We start from the raw sequence: 16,822 nt of genomic DNA on the forward strand, positions 1-16,822 counted from the left end.
ATCACTGTTACTTCTGAAAAGAAAGGATATTTTAACACTAAAAAAAAAAAAAAAAAAAAAAAAGCCGAAGAGGAAAAACAAACTAAGACAGAGGGTCCTTCCCAAGAAACGCTAGTTGGCAATCTTAGACTGACATTTTACCAAATGGGATATGTATTAGAATGTTGTGTGCTGAGAAATTATTGCCTAATTGAAAAATGACCGTGTTGTGCTTCATGCATTGTTTTGAAACTTCAGGTTTGTTAAACTGGGGGGTCTTGGACTCTAAGTTGCTGTGAACAGTAGACCCGCACAGTGTCCACAGATGGTTCTGAGGCTTTAGTCTTCTCAGAGTCATCACTGAAAATCCAATTCCATGTGGTTATGTTACAGCGAAAAGGAGACAAAGGCTCGATATGAGCTCACTCAGTCCAGCAGAATCTAGGGTAGGAACAGTAGCCCTCAGTAGCCTTCAGCCATTTCTCCTGTCCTCTTCCACCCAGGCCAGAAAGAATGCTGTGGGACTAGGTGCTCACCCCTGGGGAGGAGGTCCTCAAGGCCGTGATGCTCAAGTCATTGCTAACCTCAGGGATGTACCTGAGACGTGTGCTCCGCCCAGGCCACGCTCCACCACGAATCGGTGCTGGTTCAGTCACCTCTTAGTCTTTCCCAATGTGCCAGTCCACACTCCCCTCCGTGATCTCACGCGGGGGCTGCAGGTCAGCCTGCAAAGCACGTGCAGGGACAGTCAAGGGGACAGTCCTGGCCCCGCCCTTTATGGCTACCCGGCCTCAGGAGACTCCTTAAGCTCTCCTAGCTTCAGTTTCCCCACCATCACAAATAACAACAACAATAACAATACCTAAAAAGTATGGAATGCTTATCCTGGGTCAGGCATTTGTTTAAATATCTTGCGCGAACCATGTCATGTAGTATCTAGGTAAGTACTGGCATTACTCCCGTTTTAACAGTTGCGGTAACTAAGGCACCAGTAATCTTCAGTAACTTGCTTAGGGTCATAAGCTGGCAGGGAAATGACTTGCTCAAGACCATACGGCTAGTAAGAGGCAAAGTGGGACTCTGGGCTCCCGACTCTGGGTTCGGTGCTCTCTGGCTCCCCCTGGTGGCTAGATTAGGAACCCAGGTGCCCTGGCTCCTGAGTGTTCTCTTAAGGACCACCCACGCAGCATCCCCACAGGACAGCAGCTGGTGACTCTTCTGAGAATCCGAACAAACATTTAAACCCCGACATTGTTCTGTAGATGGGAATAAGAGCTCGTCCTTTGAGAACGGTGCAAGGACTGAATGAGATAACGAGTCTAAAGCAAACCACACCCTATGCAAGGTAGCAAGGTAGTGGTTATGGTGATTCTTATTAATATGACAAATATACCCCTTCCCCTGGCCACCTCCTGGGTGCATCTGCTTATGTCATTCCTGGTAGAACTCAGGGGCTGAAAGCTGCAGCTCGTGCGTCTGCCACACTGTGCTCCAGGATAGGGGTGCCAGGAAACCCCACGTGTGACTCTGAAGGTGGCTTCTAGGCCTTCATATATACAAGGGCAAATAGCGAGGCTGCCATGTGGGGAAGCCAAATTCAACTGGGCATCCTGAGAAGGTCTCTTATTATCTTAGAATCCTTCTTTGAAACCATCTTTGGGCCGATTCTCCTCGACTCCCCTCCTTTCTCTCCCTGTTTTATCGTGAAGTCTGGGGCAGGCGTGTTGTTTTTAGGGTCTGCGTGAATAGTCAAAGCTGGGCTGGGAGCAGAAATATCAATAGACAATTCATTTATAAGAGAGTCTAAGGCGCAGTCAGATCTTTGGGGAACCTGCATCTTGCCTTCTGACTCACCTGCGCTCGCACTGTTCAGCTCCACAAAAGGCAAGTTGAAAGCGTGCTCCCCCGCTTCATCTCACTTATGAAAGGAGCAAGGCCTGGCTGTGAAGAGGCCCTGTAGGATGATTCTCTCTAACTTAGAAATTTATCCAATTTTCTCTGTTCTTTATCAGAGTGGAAGGCAAAAGCTTTGCCGGTGTAGACTGAAAGATCGCGGTATAAAAAGCAATCTCACTGACATGGGGTTTTGAAACGTGCTCTGGGACCTGAGTGATGTCTCCCTGCACCAGTTGGAAAGCAGAGTGGAATTTGCACAGGGGCCTTAACCAGCAGACAGTAGATCAGAAACGGACCCTCTTTGAGGCCAGCTGTGAGGAGCGCTGTGATTCCTGAAATGAAAGAAAACTAAAAAGGCCGAAAAGGCTGATTTCAGGAGTGGGTATTTTGCGTTACAGCAGAGCTTATATCTAAATTAGAGAAAGGCGAGCAACTTCGTTTAGATCCAAATTTCAGATTTCCTTAGAGAGTCTTTTTCCACCTTTAAAAATGCCTAATTTCCATACGGAGAGGAAGAAAAGCAACTGTCTCATCGTAGGTAATGGTGGGCAGATCAAAGAATGGTCATTAGATTTCACATTTTAGGAGACTCCTAATCAGACCCACTGCCTTTTGTTTTGTTTTGTTTTGAAAATGTCAAAACTGAGTTGATTTGATGCCTTAAGTTTCCCTTTTATATAAACAGGTGTTAAAGGCTGCAAGTTACATGTTCAGTACCTACTACGGACCCATTGTCTTAAAACAGCACTTACTATTTTCTCCCCAGAATTGATGCTGTACTCCTGATCTTCTGAGTCCTTAAAAGGAAGAAGGTGGATAAAGCTTAAGCCCGTTTGTGCAATATAAGCAAATCATGAGTAGAAGTAGGAGGAGGGGTAAACCGAGGCACAGAAAGATTAAAATGGCCTGCACACCATTCGCCAGGTGTAGCTAGGTTTGTTCCAGTTTTGAGAGTCCTGCTATAATCGTCTTCCCCTCCCCCCACCACCGCAAGAAAAAAACAAATCTAACACATAGAGTGGCTTTTACCCCTCAGGACTCTCAGGTGTTTTCATGAGAACAGAGGGGTTGTCATGACCTTCAGGTATCACAGAGAGAAACTGAGTCACATTTTGGTACAGTGATTTGCTCCGAGTCACAGCAGGTTTGATCCAGAGCTCAAAGCCCTTTGATCAACTGAGAGTGTATAAAAACGTTTCTGTTTAGGCAGGAGGTCAATCGCCTCACTGCCAGAATGAAACAAAATGATGGGGGCTGACGTGTGGCCTGGGGTGTATATCTCAGGTCGTTCTTAGGGATCATTCCCGCAGGTCAGTACCTTCTGCTTCAAATCCAGCCAGTTTACGGGTGGGGCCTTCCTGTATCGTACACTGGACCCGTTATTTGATTCTGGACAGAGTGCACAAACTCAAACAGTTTGACTCGATGACATGCAGAACGCACCTGAATGACGATGTTGAAATGTTGCGATGAAGCATTTTTACAAATGCCCCACAGTCTTCGACCCTCTCCTGATAAAAGCCAATGATTTTCTTCCTGCAGTTGCACTACAGATCAGACCTGATGGGCATGAAGGGGATAGGATGGCTGGCGCTGAGTTCCCCACAGATAGAGAGTGCAAAGAAAGCCGGAGAGCTCATCAGCGAGGTACCATTAATCTGACTCTACCACAGACGCAACCTGGCGTTTATTTCCTCCTGATGAGGGAAACTGCAGATGGACTGGAGATCCCAAGAGGGCCCCATGGCCACTGGACTCCTGATATTTCTCTGGGGCCATTTGCAACCAAATCCCAAGACAGAACAAGATTTCCCTCCCAGTGAATTCACTTGATGGGGAGTTAAAGGCATGTTCCAGTCGGGCAGTGAAAGAAGGGTGATGCATTAGAAGATTCTCAAGAGAGGCGTTAATGTACAATTGTAATCTAAGCTGACCCATTATTTTTGGGGAGGCAGGGAGAGGGTTTGCCACCCATCTCCTGAGTTTACTCAGAGAGTCCAGTGTCTGGGGGTTGTCTGACTTCAGAGGCTGTTAAAAGTTGCACAGAGATGGTTACATTCACTGAACTCCCCACCATATTGATGACCTAGAGATTCTTGCCCTGGGAGCTCGTTGAGGGTGCCATTGCTTTCTTCAGTTCCTTAATAACAGAACCTACTTTTATAGGGTCTGAGCAGGGCCACCTTGTTGCTGGATCCTTCCCTCTACTGAACTCCTTTATTGTGATGAGCTATGGCATTTTGCAGCCTCTCTTTTCAAGAATGTAAATACCTGGAAAATGTTCCTTATCACAGAGGCAGCTTGGATCTCTTCCGTATGCTGGTGAGGTGCCCACCAAGAAGAGAGACTTGTTTTCCAGTCATGTCATTGGTACATTTGGTACTGAGTAGATGGGGTGAAGCTGCACTCAGAAAAGTGCATGGTGTTTGATCGTTTCATGAGAATCTTGGTCCTTCTCTTATAGACCAAATACCGTAAAAAACCAGACACTATCAAATTCACCACGGTGGTTGACTCTCCAGACCTAGTTCATGCCAAGAACAGCTACATGCATTGCAATGAGGTGGGTGTTTTCTCTTCACTCATCCCAGGCCCAGGAGTGGGTAGTGCTGTGCAGTGGTCAGTGCTTAAGATGTGAGGGCAAACCTTTTGTCCCTTCCCTGGGCGATCTTGGGTCAGTTTTCTAATGTCTTCTAACCCCGGTTCTCTTATTTGAAAGGAGGGTAATGATAGCAACCATTTCATAAGATTGAGTGAATTAAATGAGGATTAAATAAATAAAAGTACGTGAAGCTTTTAGCAAGTATCGGAGCAGAGTAAGTCCTCAATAAATGTCCCTAGTTTGACTCATAATCATAACAATAATAATGCTAAGTATTATTGATGATCCCTTACCAAACACTAGGTCAGATACATCTTAATTGTTGATAAATGATAATGGAATTAAAAGCTTAACATAAGCCAATTAGAAAAAAAAACAAAAACGGCTATATCGAAAGCTTCTTTCTGCTTTTACTCTCTATACGATTTAGCCCCATTTCCTCTCTCCTGTATTAATTTCAAAGAATAGGAAGTTACATATATATTTTTTTCTCTGAAATTGTCCAGGGATTGGATTTTGCACACTGACAAAGCTGCCCCGTGCTCACAGAGTCCAAATGTTGTACTGACCAGTTCACATTTGCAAAACCCAAATTGAATTTGGGAAAGGGTCGGAATATTAAATATTATATTTCCTCTCTAAAGCTGGATGAGACTCAACCACTTCCTAAAATTGTTTGCAATTCTTAGATCGCTGCCCTAAAAATAGCAACTAAGATAAAGCTTGAGTTTTAAAATTGTGTCTTCTTGGGACACAGGTTGGACTGTGAAAACTTCACATTTCTGAACAGATATTAAGGCATTTAAGACTTTTTAGCTGTTGTGTCTTTTTATTATTACTATTAGTGTTAAGTAGCAAAGGTATGGAGGCATCTTGTTACTAGTAAAAAGCTTGAGCAATGCCTAGTTGCAAAGATTCTCTGAAATGTCCACCCACTTTTACTGTTTGTGAAACACACAGGTACAGCCAGCCAAGGTGATGGTTTGTGACCCTTTTGGAGCAAATCTTGATGAATATTTTAAGCAGGGTTTATTTAAAACCAACCCGGCCACCGCCTGACCCTGGCCACATGGGCCCCTCCCTTCCTGGGTGGCTTCTGGAGGGATGCTCTCCACGGGCTTCTGTGCCCTGGGGTGAGGGTATGGGGTCACTCGAGTGGGAGGGGCAGGAACGGGAATCGGCCCCTTCTTCCCCTTGGCTGCAGCAAGTGCGGTTTCCCATTTACTGTGAGCCTTCTTCCCCGCAGCGCCTGTACAGGTCAGGGGATGCCGAATCCCGGCACAGATACACCCTGGTTCCCGACCACCCCGATTTCACCAGAGCCCGCCTCAACGCGCTGCATCTGAGCGATGTAAGTGAACCAGCGGTTCATGTGATGTGTGCCTGTTTCTGTAAAATGATCTGTGCCCAAACGGGATTTTATTTGTTAAAAAAAAAAGAAAAGAAGGTCCTAGGAAGTGGGGCTGGGAGTGGAAAGAACCGTGGATTGAGAGTGGGACAAATGACATGTGTGACTTTGAGCCACTTTCCTCGCTGGGCCTCAGTTTTCCAACTGTAAAATGGGGCTGGAGCTGTGCTAGCCAATGCCTGTGGTCCTTCTAGCTCTCAAATCCTAATGCTGGGCATGGCTCCAAAGACCTTGGTCAGGTGCTGGGTTACGGCCAGAGGAGTGGTGCCCTGGCCCCGTGGGTGTAGACACCTGCTCTGTTTGTTCTTTGGACACCTCTCCTTAGCCATTCAGAGCAGTGTAAGTTTGGAGACAAAGTGGCGCTTTCTCTGCTTTCTGCAGTTTCGAAAGATGCTGCAATTGTAGTCCATCTGGTCCAAACACAATCCGCTCCTTTGTGTGTGAGGCTGTAGACCCCAACACATCTGTTTCCCTTGGATGTGTGCCCTTTGCATGCATCACCAAGATGCTGTTTCCTAAACCCAGGCTTGTTGGCAGGGGTTGGAGGCCCCTGGTTGTAATAGAATAGGCGGCCGCTCTTCCAGCAAAGCTGTGATCCTGGGATAACAGGTATCAAGGCGGCAGAATCAAAAGATGCTGTCAGATCAGAATAACACAGGCTGAGTGTGTCGGCCTGGGGCAGCGCGGGGCCTCCCAGAGTCTGGCCATTCTTCCCGCCCTGGCCCGGCCATTGTGTCCTGGGGCTCCGTGAAGATCAACAGCTGCTGCCGTTCACCCTAGAGATGGCTGCCTCGCAGGGGTTGGCGAGAGGCGCCTTCTAGTTAGCGTGTGTATTAGTTTGTTGCGTTTGTAAAGCCCTGTGGGATCCCACACAGTGAATGTGATGGTGCTTTGTAAATATGAGTTATTATGACCATTTGATGCTTTTGAGGGCTGTGCGCGGGATAATTTTAGAACAGCAGCTCTGGTGGGCTGACCTCCATCTGGGGAAGCGGGACCTCCCCCCTCAGCGGAGCTTGGACAAAACATCCATCTCATTAATGCTGCAAGGATGTGGGAAGGCAAGGCCTCCGTTAGAGGAACTATTGGAGGCCCATTGCCCTGGAAACGGGGATAAAAACGCCCGTCCATTTGGGGCCCAGCTTAAGGAGGACAGCCACCCCAGGCTGGTGGCAGAAGCATCTTTCCTCCCACGAGGGATGCCAGTCTGCAGAGTTCCGGAGCTGAAATTAGCCGCCAGGGCACGCGGGTATGGAGAACTCATGGACCTCTTTTGAAAGAGCACTTCTTCGGGGGCGTGTAGGATACGCACAATTGGATCAAGTGCTCTGTGAGGATGATGTGGAGGGAAGGTGACCTTCCTGGGCAAAGAAAGCCATTGAGATGTGTAAGGCAGCCGAAATAACTAAAGAATCAAATGACTCTAATGTGTGAGGATGAGGGCAAAGCTGTGCCCACTGTGATAAAGAAGAGGAGCACCCAGGGTTCCAAATCAAAGAGCCTGCGAAATCTAAAGGCTCCCAGTGGCAAGGCGAGAACCTCAACAGAATAAAAAAAACTCGGGGAGGAAGTGATGACAATCAAGCAAATAGTTAGTATACAGGGAGAAGTGGCCGGGAGACGGGGATCCAGCACCTCGGGGAGAACCCCAATTTGGGCTGTGCCCTGGAGTTGACCCTCAGTTACAGAGCCTCAGAGGCTGGGATGCATTGAACACCAGAGTGGGGTGACCTCGGAGTTTGATGCTGTGGATAGATCGGTGTCATTTCCTAGCCCAGATCTGGTATGGAGGCTCTTATTAGGAAGGCACCGCAACAGACCCCTTTCCAGGGAATGATAAGGGTTTGGACTCTATTTGCTAGTCTAATATTTGCGGGACCATCAGAACAGGAAGCGTCATGCTAGAGGGGCTGGTTGGTCTGTCATTGTCTGAATGCTCCTCCCCTTCCTCATACCTCTCGGTCCTGCCCGCTAAACTCAGTGGTGACCCAGGAAATCTAATCTTTTGGGCCCTGATTGTGATCTGTCAGTTAGGTGATTACCCCAGCGGTGATCGGTTCTGTACTTCTCGCTGCTTGAACAGAACAGGCGTTTGGCTCCTGGTTTGTGATGTTGGAGCTGGAGGCGGTGATGAAGGTGAAGGTGACAACGGGCAGCAGGACCGAAAAACGATGAGCTCCACCGCGCTTGGCTCGAGCTTTCCGTGGTCCCCTCTAGTTCCAGGCCTGGTTGTGGGGTGGCGTGAGGGCACTTTGCTTTTTTCTGCCACTTTTCCTGTGCTCAATCCCCAGAATCCCCTGTAGAACAGAGCCTCAGCCTTGACCTCTATTTCCAAGTGACAAAAGTAAGGTTCTTAAGGGCCCCCTCACCTGCCGTGGCTCTGGGAATGAGTGACAGACCGACACGGTCTGGGGCTGTCACTTTGTCATCTGTTGGTGATGTGCCTCGCCTGCTGTCTCCCTTCTCTGTGGCGGAATAAAGAACAGCCTTCCGCTGGGATCTCCAGATGACTCCTTTCATGGAGCCATTCCCTTATCTTGAAAAAAAATATTAGCTACATGAAGGCACGGGAGATTTTGATGCCTCCATCGGTGATGTGGGTCTACCTGAGGACTGAGAGGATGTGATTACAGACTCCCCGAGGGTGTGTGAGAACAACTTGAAAAGGGAAAAAAATGAAAGAGGAAGATGTGAAATACGGGGGTCAGGAACTCGGGCAGGTTCCTGACAATCAATTTAATTCAGGGGAAGGCTCTCCCCTCAGTGCAGGCACCAGGGGTGCATGTGGGATGCAGCATGCTTCGTAGGGATGCTGTGACATGGCATCAGAGGTAGCCCAGGGGCCCCCAGGAAGTCAGTGGAGCCAGTGAACATGTGGGTGCCAGGACCCAAGGAATAGAAACTTCGGCAGGTGGGAAGAAACAGGGTTCTTGAACTTTGAGTTCTGGCATCTAGAAGCTGCAAACCTGAAACGCTGAAGGTAAAGCAAAGACAGAAAGAAGGGGGTCAGGGGCATCTGGTACCAGTGGGATGTAGCAAATGAGCCAGACCCACAGACCCCAAGACCCACAAGAGCAGGGCCTGATGCTCAGGCTGGGGGCTGAGAGCCGAAGCCCTTTGTGGCCAGAGCTGGGGGAGGTCCTCAGGATGGATGTGGGACCACGGGCTCTGCCATTCTGGGCACCAGCAAGACAGAGGGTACCTGTTTAGGAACCACTTCCACTGAGAACCAGCAACATTCCAGACATGGAGCTGCTCACTCCCCGCTCACTCATTTCTGTGTTTCCCCAACTAGAAAGTCTACAGAAACTCTTGGGAACAGACCCGGGATGGTGGCCGTGACTTCAGGCTGGATGCCATCCCGTTCCAGACCGCCCGGGCATCCAGGGAGATTGCCAGTGACATAAGACCTCACGTTCTCTCCCTCCTCTCTCTCTCTCACTGATAGGTTTTGCTCTGGTTTTCCCAGATCTGTTGAAAGGCAAACCACCGGGAACCAAAACTGAACAAATATTTCAAATGAAAGAAAAAAGTTGGCCTTATTTTTTAGCATCTTAGCCAGAAATTCGGAATTGGGGAGGGTTGTATTCCCACTCCCTCTCTTTTAAGAGAGGCACTCTTAAAAGGTGACGCATGTGGACAGTACCTAGAAGTCAATTAACGTACGATTGATTTGTTGACCTTCAGTTGAGGGACTATTTTTCTTTTAGCTGAAGTGCACTGTGGTGGGAGAGAAGGAGATTGGGTTTCCCCCCTAGATTGACTTGAGTTCAAATCCTGGCTCAGTCACTTGGGAATTGGCTCTGTGGTCTTGGGCAAGTTGCTTAAATTCTCTGAACTCAAATATCTCCATCTATGAAATAGACATCTAATACTGGCCTCCTAGGATTGATGTAGGGATGAAACCAAAATGGTTCATAGTGTCATGCACAGAACATGACAAAACACGGCAGCTTGTATTATTGAATAGGAAGATATCATTAACTAGATACGTCATCATTCTTGAGTGGCTTGTTACTGGTCCAAAGTGAGATAAGTACAGAAATCGAGAACAAGCATTCAGAAACATTCTTGGCAATTAGACATTATGACCTCCAAGCCTGTGGGACTGGTGGACTCCTCTGGCTGAGCAGAGGAGAGGCCAGTTTTTTGTTTTGTTTTTAAGTCTGCTTTTTTTTTTTTTTTAATGAGAGGTTTCTCTTTTAAATTTATTTATTTATTTATTTATTTATTTATGGCTGTGTTGGGTCTTCGTTTCTGCGCGAGGGCTTTCTCTAGTTGTGGCAGGCGGGGGCCCCTCTTCATCGCGGTGCGCGGGCCTCTCACTATCACGGCCTCTCCTGTTGCGGAGCACAAGCTCCAGACGCGCAGGCTCAGTAATTGTGGCTCACGGGCCCAGTTTGCTCCGCGGCACGTGGGATCTTCCCACACCAGGGCTCGAGCCCGTGTCCCCTGCATTGGCGGGCAGATTCTCAACCGCTGCGCCACCAGGGAAGCCCAGAGGCCAGTTTTTATGTGTTATCAAATGTACCTGGTACCACTACATACTAATCACAGGCAGGAGGACCACATATTGGACTTTGGCAGATTGGAAATTTTAAAAAGCAAAACAAAATGAATCCTGTCCTTCACTATAGATGGTTTGAGGAGCACTGGACTGGGTCCCTGAAAGCTGGAAAGAATCAAAGGATGAGTGGCTACTGAGAGAATGGACACATTTTTCTTGCTGTTGGATTATTAACTATTACAGCAGCAATAATACCAGCAGCCAACACTCGGTGGGCATGAGCCTGTGCCAGACATGAAGCTCAGCCCCCACGGAATCCTCTCAATGTCCCATGGGGTGGAGGTTCATGCTCCCATTTTATCAGGTGGGGAAACCAAGAAACCAGAGAGACTCAGTAACTGAACCAAGGCCACACAGCTAGTAGGCAACAGAGGGAGATCCAGATCCCAGGTCTACTTGAATCCAAAGCTGTGCCCTTAACCCACTGTTGAACTTCCTGCTGAGAATCCTGAGGACTGGTCCTAGAAGGGAGGTGGGCGCCCATGACCCCCCTCTGCATCTCTGACCTGCAGTTCTGGTACAGAGAGGCCTTCCTGCGGGACCGGGGCCTGCAGACTGGGTACCGCAGCATCCACGACGACCCGAGGATGAAGCATTTCCTCAGTGTCAGCAAACTCCAGAGTGACAATGAGTACGGGAAGGACTTTGCTAAGAGTCGGTCCCAGTTCCACAGCCTCTTCCAAGCCAAGAGGAGCCAGCAGCTGGCCAGCAGTGTGTGCTACAGGCAGCCCCTGCCCTAGCCCACCTGCGACCCAGAGCAGCTGGGCCTGAAGCATGCCCAGAAGGCCCACCAGCTGCAGAGCGATGTGGGCTGCCCTCACTCCCTGGCCGAGGCCCGGCCTCTGGGGCCTCTTCATAAGAGATGGCCAGAATCCCACGTCCCCTGTTACCTTCAGGGAGGACCTGGGCCGAGATAGAACCCAGGAGACCTAACTCAATAGTGCCAGAAGAAATGACAAGAATTGCAATGTATTGAGTCCTTCCTGTGGGCCAGGCTCTGTGCCGAATGCTTTCTGAGCGTCGTGCCACGTAGCTCTCACAGCCACCCCACCACTGCCCCAGTTTACAGATGGGGAACCTGAGGCTTAGAGAGGTGAAGTAACAAACTCAAGATCACATGGCAAATAAGTGGCAGGCCTGGGATCTGAGCCCCATTTGGTTTGATGTGAGAGCACAAGCTCTTGATTGCCGTGCCATACTCTTTCCAAGGGATCTTAGTAGTCGCCTAGACCGTGACCTTTCTCTGGGAGGCAACTGAAGCCCAAAAAAGGGAAATGACTTCCGTAAGGCCACAGAGCAAGTCAAGATGGGAGCTCGGCCTTGAACCAGGTCTCTGACCCTCCACCCCCATTACAGCCCCATCACTTGAATGGAAAGATGCAGAGGGCAGCGTTATGCTGGCCCAGCTCCCAGCACATAGGGTCCTCAATGCCATGGAGCTCCTGCTTAAGATGAATTGGCTCCCTTGACCTGGCTTCACTGACAGCATATTCTCCAGGGCAGGCTTTTTAAGCCTCCCCCCAAACCCTGCTGACCTATTCCTCTTGCCTCCCTCCTTCCCCCAAGGTTAAGTACAAATCAGACTTGAACCTGACCAGAGGTATTGGCTGGACACCTCCTGGCTCCTACAAAGTGGAAATGGCTCGGCGGGCTGCAGAGCTGGCCAACGCGAGGGGCCTGGGTCTCCGGGGAGCTTACGTGAGTAGTGGGCTGGCTTGCAAGGCCATGGGGGAAAGGCAAACTCATTGTTTCTTTTCAAACTTTATTTTTGGCCAAAGGTCAGCTGGCTCTAAAGACGTGTGAAATGCAGCTCACGCAAGGCGCCTAATTTCATGGGTCTGAGGTGACCAGGAGGATGACACCCGGGTTAAACTTCCTGCAGGGTTTTCTCTGAAGTCACAGCCATTAGTTCTTCGGAGACAAACATGCCGGGGCTATATCAATCGCAGCCGCGGCAGCCCAGGCTGTGCTGACTGCTTGCTCGTTACATTCATGGAAGGGGTCAGGGACTTGCTGGCTACAACAGTCTGGGTTTTGAACCCTACTTTGTTCGGAAGAAAGATGCCACGTCTAAATGAGATTGGCTTTACTTCTTTCTCTTTCTTGCCTTGAGGATCCTTCTTCTTGGGGAGGATGGAGGAGGGAAAAAGGAAGGGGAGGGCAAGCATTTTAGACAGCTTGTCCTATGGGAGCAGGGCAGGAGGTTCATCTTAACTCAGAGAGGTGTGTTTGATTTCTGCAGGGGGGGCAGGAGGCTGTAGAGACCGGAGATGATCAGAGGGGGGATGTGAACCCAGATGCCACCGAGATTCTTCACGTCAAAAGGAGGAAGGCCCTGCCGTTGTGAGTGGGCGGCGTCCACCTGGGATTCTTGGGAGAGAAGCTGGAGAGGAAATTTGCACGCCAGAGACATGGCTTCAGTTGCGGCCAACTGTGAAAACAGCACCCCAGCCCATGCTCCGATCCTCCTTTATTAAAATAACAACTCTCTGAAAGTGGGCGGAGAATGTTGTATTTTGGTCCCCTGTCGGATGCCTAGAAGTGGGTGGCCCTGTTGCGTGCCTTGAGTGTCTGGGATGAGGAATAAAGATGTAAAGGTGACCCCCACTGACGCTAAGCCGTCTGAAATCTCACATTTGCAAATGTCCGAGGTGAAGGCAGTCGATGAATACTGATTTTCTAGAAGCTACAATTGTTGGAAGGGAAGCAAACGTCATATACTTCAGGTTGATTCTCTCATTTCTGGGTTTCCCAGGAGGGAGCCTGAGGAAGTGGTGGCCATGCTGGTCCAGGGCACCCCAGGCTGGGCAGCAGTGGTCTCTGCTTAGAGCCTGGACACTCGGAGGCTTCAGGGGCTGTCCACGGCTGCCCGTGAGGCCTCGCCTTGGCTGGGTGCTAAGGAGGATGGGCTGTGAGCTTTGGAAGACACCTCAAAAGCTAGCCTCCCTTTGCATGGTGGCTTTGATCCAAGTCAGGAATTTGGTCACTTGGGTGTAGACTCCTGGCTTCTTCCCACACTCCAGGCCCCAGCTCACGATCCCATAGACGTAGTAGGTACCGTCCTTCTCACAGGTCAGAGGGCCTCCAGAGTCACCCTACGGGAAAAAGACGCAGGAGTCAGCCTTGTGAATAGGAATACATTCAGAGACAGCCCCACCCTCCATGAGGGGATGCCAGGTGGGGAGGGGTGAGACTGCTGGCCGGCCCTGGGGAAAGTAGCAACAAGGCTCTTCCAATGCCTCATGTGACACAGTGCTCTGAAGGGAGAGAAACAAATATCAACCTACGTCCTGAGTCAGTGAGGGCTTCCTGAGTCAGAGAAGCCACGGGCCCAGCCCTACTTCCTGACCCGCCATGACTCTTAGTGAAACAGGTATTACAAGGGGCCCTCAACGTCTCATTCCGGCAGGGATCTGGCGGAGGCTGAGAGGTGCCCTGTTTGGATAGAGCCCTTCCAGGGCCCACAAGGGCACACACATGGCAAGGAGGATGGGGCTCAGAGGCAGCATGGCCTTGATGTTTAACATGGTCCATGGAGTTAGATCTGCTGGGCTCCAAACCAGGCTTACCGCCTGCTGGCCAACGGGGCCTCGGTTTCTCACACTGTAAACCGTGGCTAGCAACAGAACCCCTGCCCCACCCTGAGGGTCTTGTGAGGACTAATGTTTGTAAAGCACATAGAACAGTGCCTGGTTCATATTAAACCCCTAGTTAAGGTGGAGGAGATGAAGATGGTGAGGAGGAGAGGAATGAGGATGTCTCTCTCTCTCTCTCTCTCTCTCTTTCTTTCTCTCTCTCTCTCTCTCTCTCACACACACACACACACACACACACACACACACACACTGCTGCTTACGCACCACGACTGGTAGGCTTTTTAATGAATTGTCTCTTTCAATCTTAGCCACAATCTGCTGATATTATGGATACACTATTTCCATTTTATAGATTAGACACCTGAGGTTGGAGAATTATTTCAGTGCAGTGGGTTGAATGTTTATGTCTCCCTGCCCCCAAATTCATATGCTGAAGCCTAATCCTCACTGGGATGTTATTAGGAGGTGGGGCTTTGGGGAAGTGGTTAGGTCATGAGGGTGGAGTCTTCATGCATGGTATTAGTGCCCTTATAGAGGAGACCCTAGAGAACTAGCTTTCTCTCTCCACCATGTGAGAAGTTGGCAGTCTGCAACCTGGAAGAGGGTCCTCACCAGAACCCGCCCATGCCGGCACCTGATTTCAGACTTCCAGCCTCCAGGACTGAGAAATAAATGTCTGTTGTTTAAGCCAGCCACCAAGTCTAAGGTAATTTGTTATAGGGGCCCGAGCTGACTAAGCTATTCAGTGATTGATAAAGGTCACAAAGTAAAGGATAGAAGCAGATTTCAAACCCATGACCATCTACTTTTAAAGCCTGCAAGGGAAGCCCTTGAAATATCTAGGGAATTGAACAATCTGTTTTCTTATTCGTCTTCTAGAGACTTAGGGAAAATCACTCCCATCTGCCCACACACCTCCTTTGAGTAGGTGGATATCTGTGGCTCCTTGGGAAGGGGCAGAGGGTCACAGTAGAGCCACAAACCCTGGGGAGAGTGACCGTGATTTCCCATCCCAAAGGGGGCTCAAGGCTGGGAGATCATTGTTGGGTCTCTTTGTAGGGAGGAGCTCAGATTTGAATGTGCCCATGCTGGTCCCCCAAAGTCCTATTTGGGGGCAGGTGTCAGGCAGGTTCTAAATTGGCTCTGGCCACAGAGGAGTCACTCAGCCAATTAGTTTATTAGGGTTAAATCGCCCTCTCCCTTCACACACACACACACACATTTAAATCCTAATGGTTAGTCAATATTATTGTGAATTCTCTGGCGTCTCATCTTTCTCCTTCCAACCACTGGTCTTTGGGACTCTTCCCTGCTTATTGGGATTTTCAGACAAGCTGCCCAGTGCTGAGGCCATTTAAACACAGTGGAGCAAATTCCTGCTCTGCCACTTGCCACCCAGGTGCTATAGGCCAAGATGATTTCTGTAAGCATCTGTACAACGGTGATAATGACATCGCCTTCACCAGATGGTTGTGAGAATTAAGTTGGACAATGTGGGCAAAGTGACTGCTATGGTTATTATGCTGAGTCGTCCTGGTTTGATGTGGATTCAGATTTGCCAGAGGACAGACATGTCCCCTTTAGCTTAATGGCAGGTGGGTCTCTGAACCCGCCTCCCAGCCCAGGGTTCTAAGGGCCCTCTGTGCCTGGTGTAAGGTCCTGTCAGCCCCTCCTTCTTCAAGTACCATTTGGAGTCTCTGACCTGGCAGGAGTCTTGCCCAGGCTTCTGGAGGTTTCCTGCACAAATCATACTGTCATCGATCATGTGGTCATATAGTTGGCGGGAGTTGCACACGGTGTTGCTGATCAGCTTGACTTTGGCATCCAGGAGCTGGTGGGACCCTTCTCCTGCGGGGCAGAGAAAAGAGGTTGCCACTGTACAGACCAGGCTGGAACGTGCCCCACCAGAAGCCAGCAGCAGTCAGAAGAGGGCCACCAGACCTGAGCTCGGCAGGAAGCGTTCTTCCAGGAGATGGGCAGAGTAGCCTCATCTTTCAGGGCTGGGGGCTCTTTGCTTTCAGCCTTCACGATGGTTCTACAGACCTTCAATGCTGTGTTTATCACATGGAGCAGAATCATTTATGCCCTCCTCTGTCTCCCCGACTAGACGGTGAGGTTGGGCAAGCAGGGATGGTGTCTTAAACCCATTTTTAATTTCCCATGCCTGGCAGAGGGCTGCATGTAGTAGAGCCTTCATGACGCATGAAGTGCCCTGGTTGATCACCTAGAGTACCTGCTTCCCAGAGCAGACCTTTCCTTGCCTAAAGAACCTCTGTTCTGCCCAACCTGCTCTCGTCAGCACGGTGATGCTGAAAGGTTTAGATGGACTCCAATGAAGTTAGCTACAAAAAGGTTTCCTGGTTAACCCTAAATCTAATTATCTACCAGAAATCTTCTTTCCCAGAAGCCTTCTGACAAATTTGTATATTACATTTCACTTTCTTCATGAATATGGGCCTATTTAAAGTGATTCTTGCTTTCCATTATTAAGAACAAGATTTGGGGGGAAGAGAAATCTATTTTGAGTATTTGAGAGAGACTTGCTATACACTTCTGAATTTCATATATGAGAGGATGTACTCTTGTCAGTACTATAAGGAAAGTAGTCCTTTGGTTACTTTTTAACATCAGACCAAATCCTAGAGATAAATCAATAGCTTGATTTAACAAAAATGTATAGAATGCTACTATGTAGAGAGCCTTGACCAAAGCACCGTAGGAGAGTCAAAGGTGAATGAAACCTGACCCCTGCCCTCCAGGGGCTGACTTAATGA

At 49.2% G+C, this 16,822-nt stretch overlaps 2 protein-coding genes across 2 annotated transcripts in view; one reads left to right on the forward strand and one right to left on the reverse strand.

Annotated features, from left to right (window-relative positions):
• The window catches only part of NRAP (nebulin related anchoring protein), a 78,132-nt gene extending 65,176 nt beyond the window's left edge, over window positions 1–12,956 (forward strand). The window contains 7 exon segments of the mRNA XM_061193243.1: window positions 3,418–3,522; window positions 4,340–4,438; window positions 5,724–5,828; window positions 9,181–9,300; window positions 10,965–11,258; window positions 12,019–12,150; window positions 12,695–12,956. Coding sequence (XP_061049226.1) covers window positions 3,418–3,522; window positions 4,340–4,438; window positions 5,724–5,828; window positions 9,181–9,300; window positions 10,965–11,258; window positions 12,019–12,150; window positions 12,695–12,799 — 960 coding nt within the window. The 3' untranslated portion in view covers window positions 12,800–12,956.
• HABP2 (hyaluronan binding protein 2) overlaps window positions 12,231–16,822 on the reverse strand; it is a 37,514-nt gene continuing 32,922 nt past the window's right edge. The window contains exons 12-13 of the mRNA XM_061193256.1: window positions 15,751–15,896; window positions 12,231–13,547 (exon numbers count right to left, since the gene is read on the reverse strand). Of these exons, the coding sequence (XP_061049239.1) occupies window positions 13,383–13,547; window positions 15,751–15,896 (311 nt within the window). The 3' untranslated portion in view covers window positions 12,231–13,382. The remainder of the gene's footprint in view (window positions 13,548–15,750; window positions 15,897–16,822) is intronic.

Source organism: Eubalaena glacialis, chromosome 1 (genome assembly GCF_028564815.1).
Source record: "Eubalaena glacialis isolate mEubGla1 chromosome 1, mEubGla1.1.hap2.+ XY, whole genome shotgun sequence".
Taxonomy (NCBI): domain Eukaryota; kingdom Metazoa; phylum Chordata; class Mammalia; order Artiodactyla; family Balaenidae; genus Eubalaena; species Eubalaena glacialis.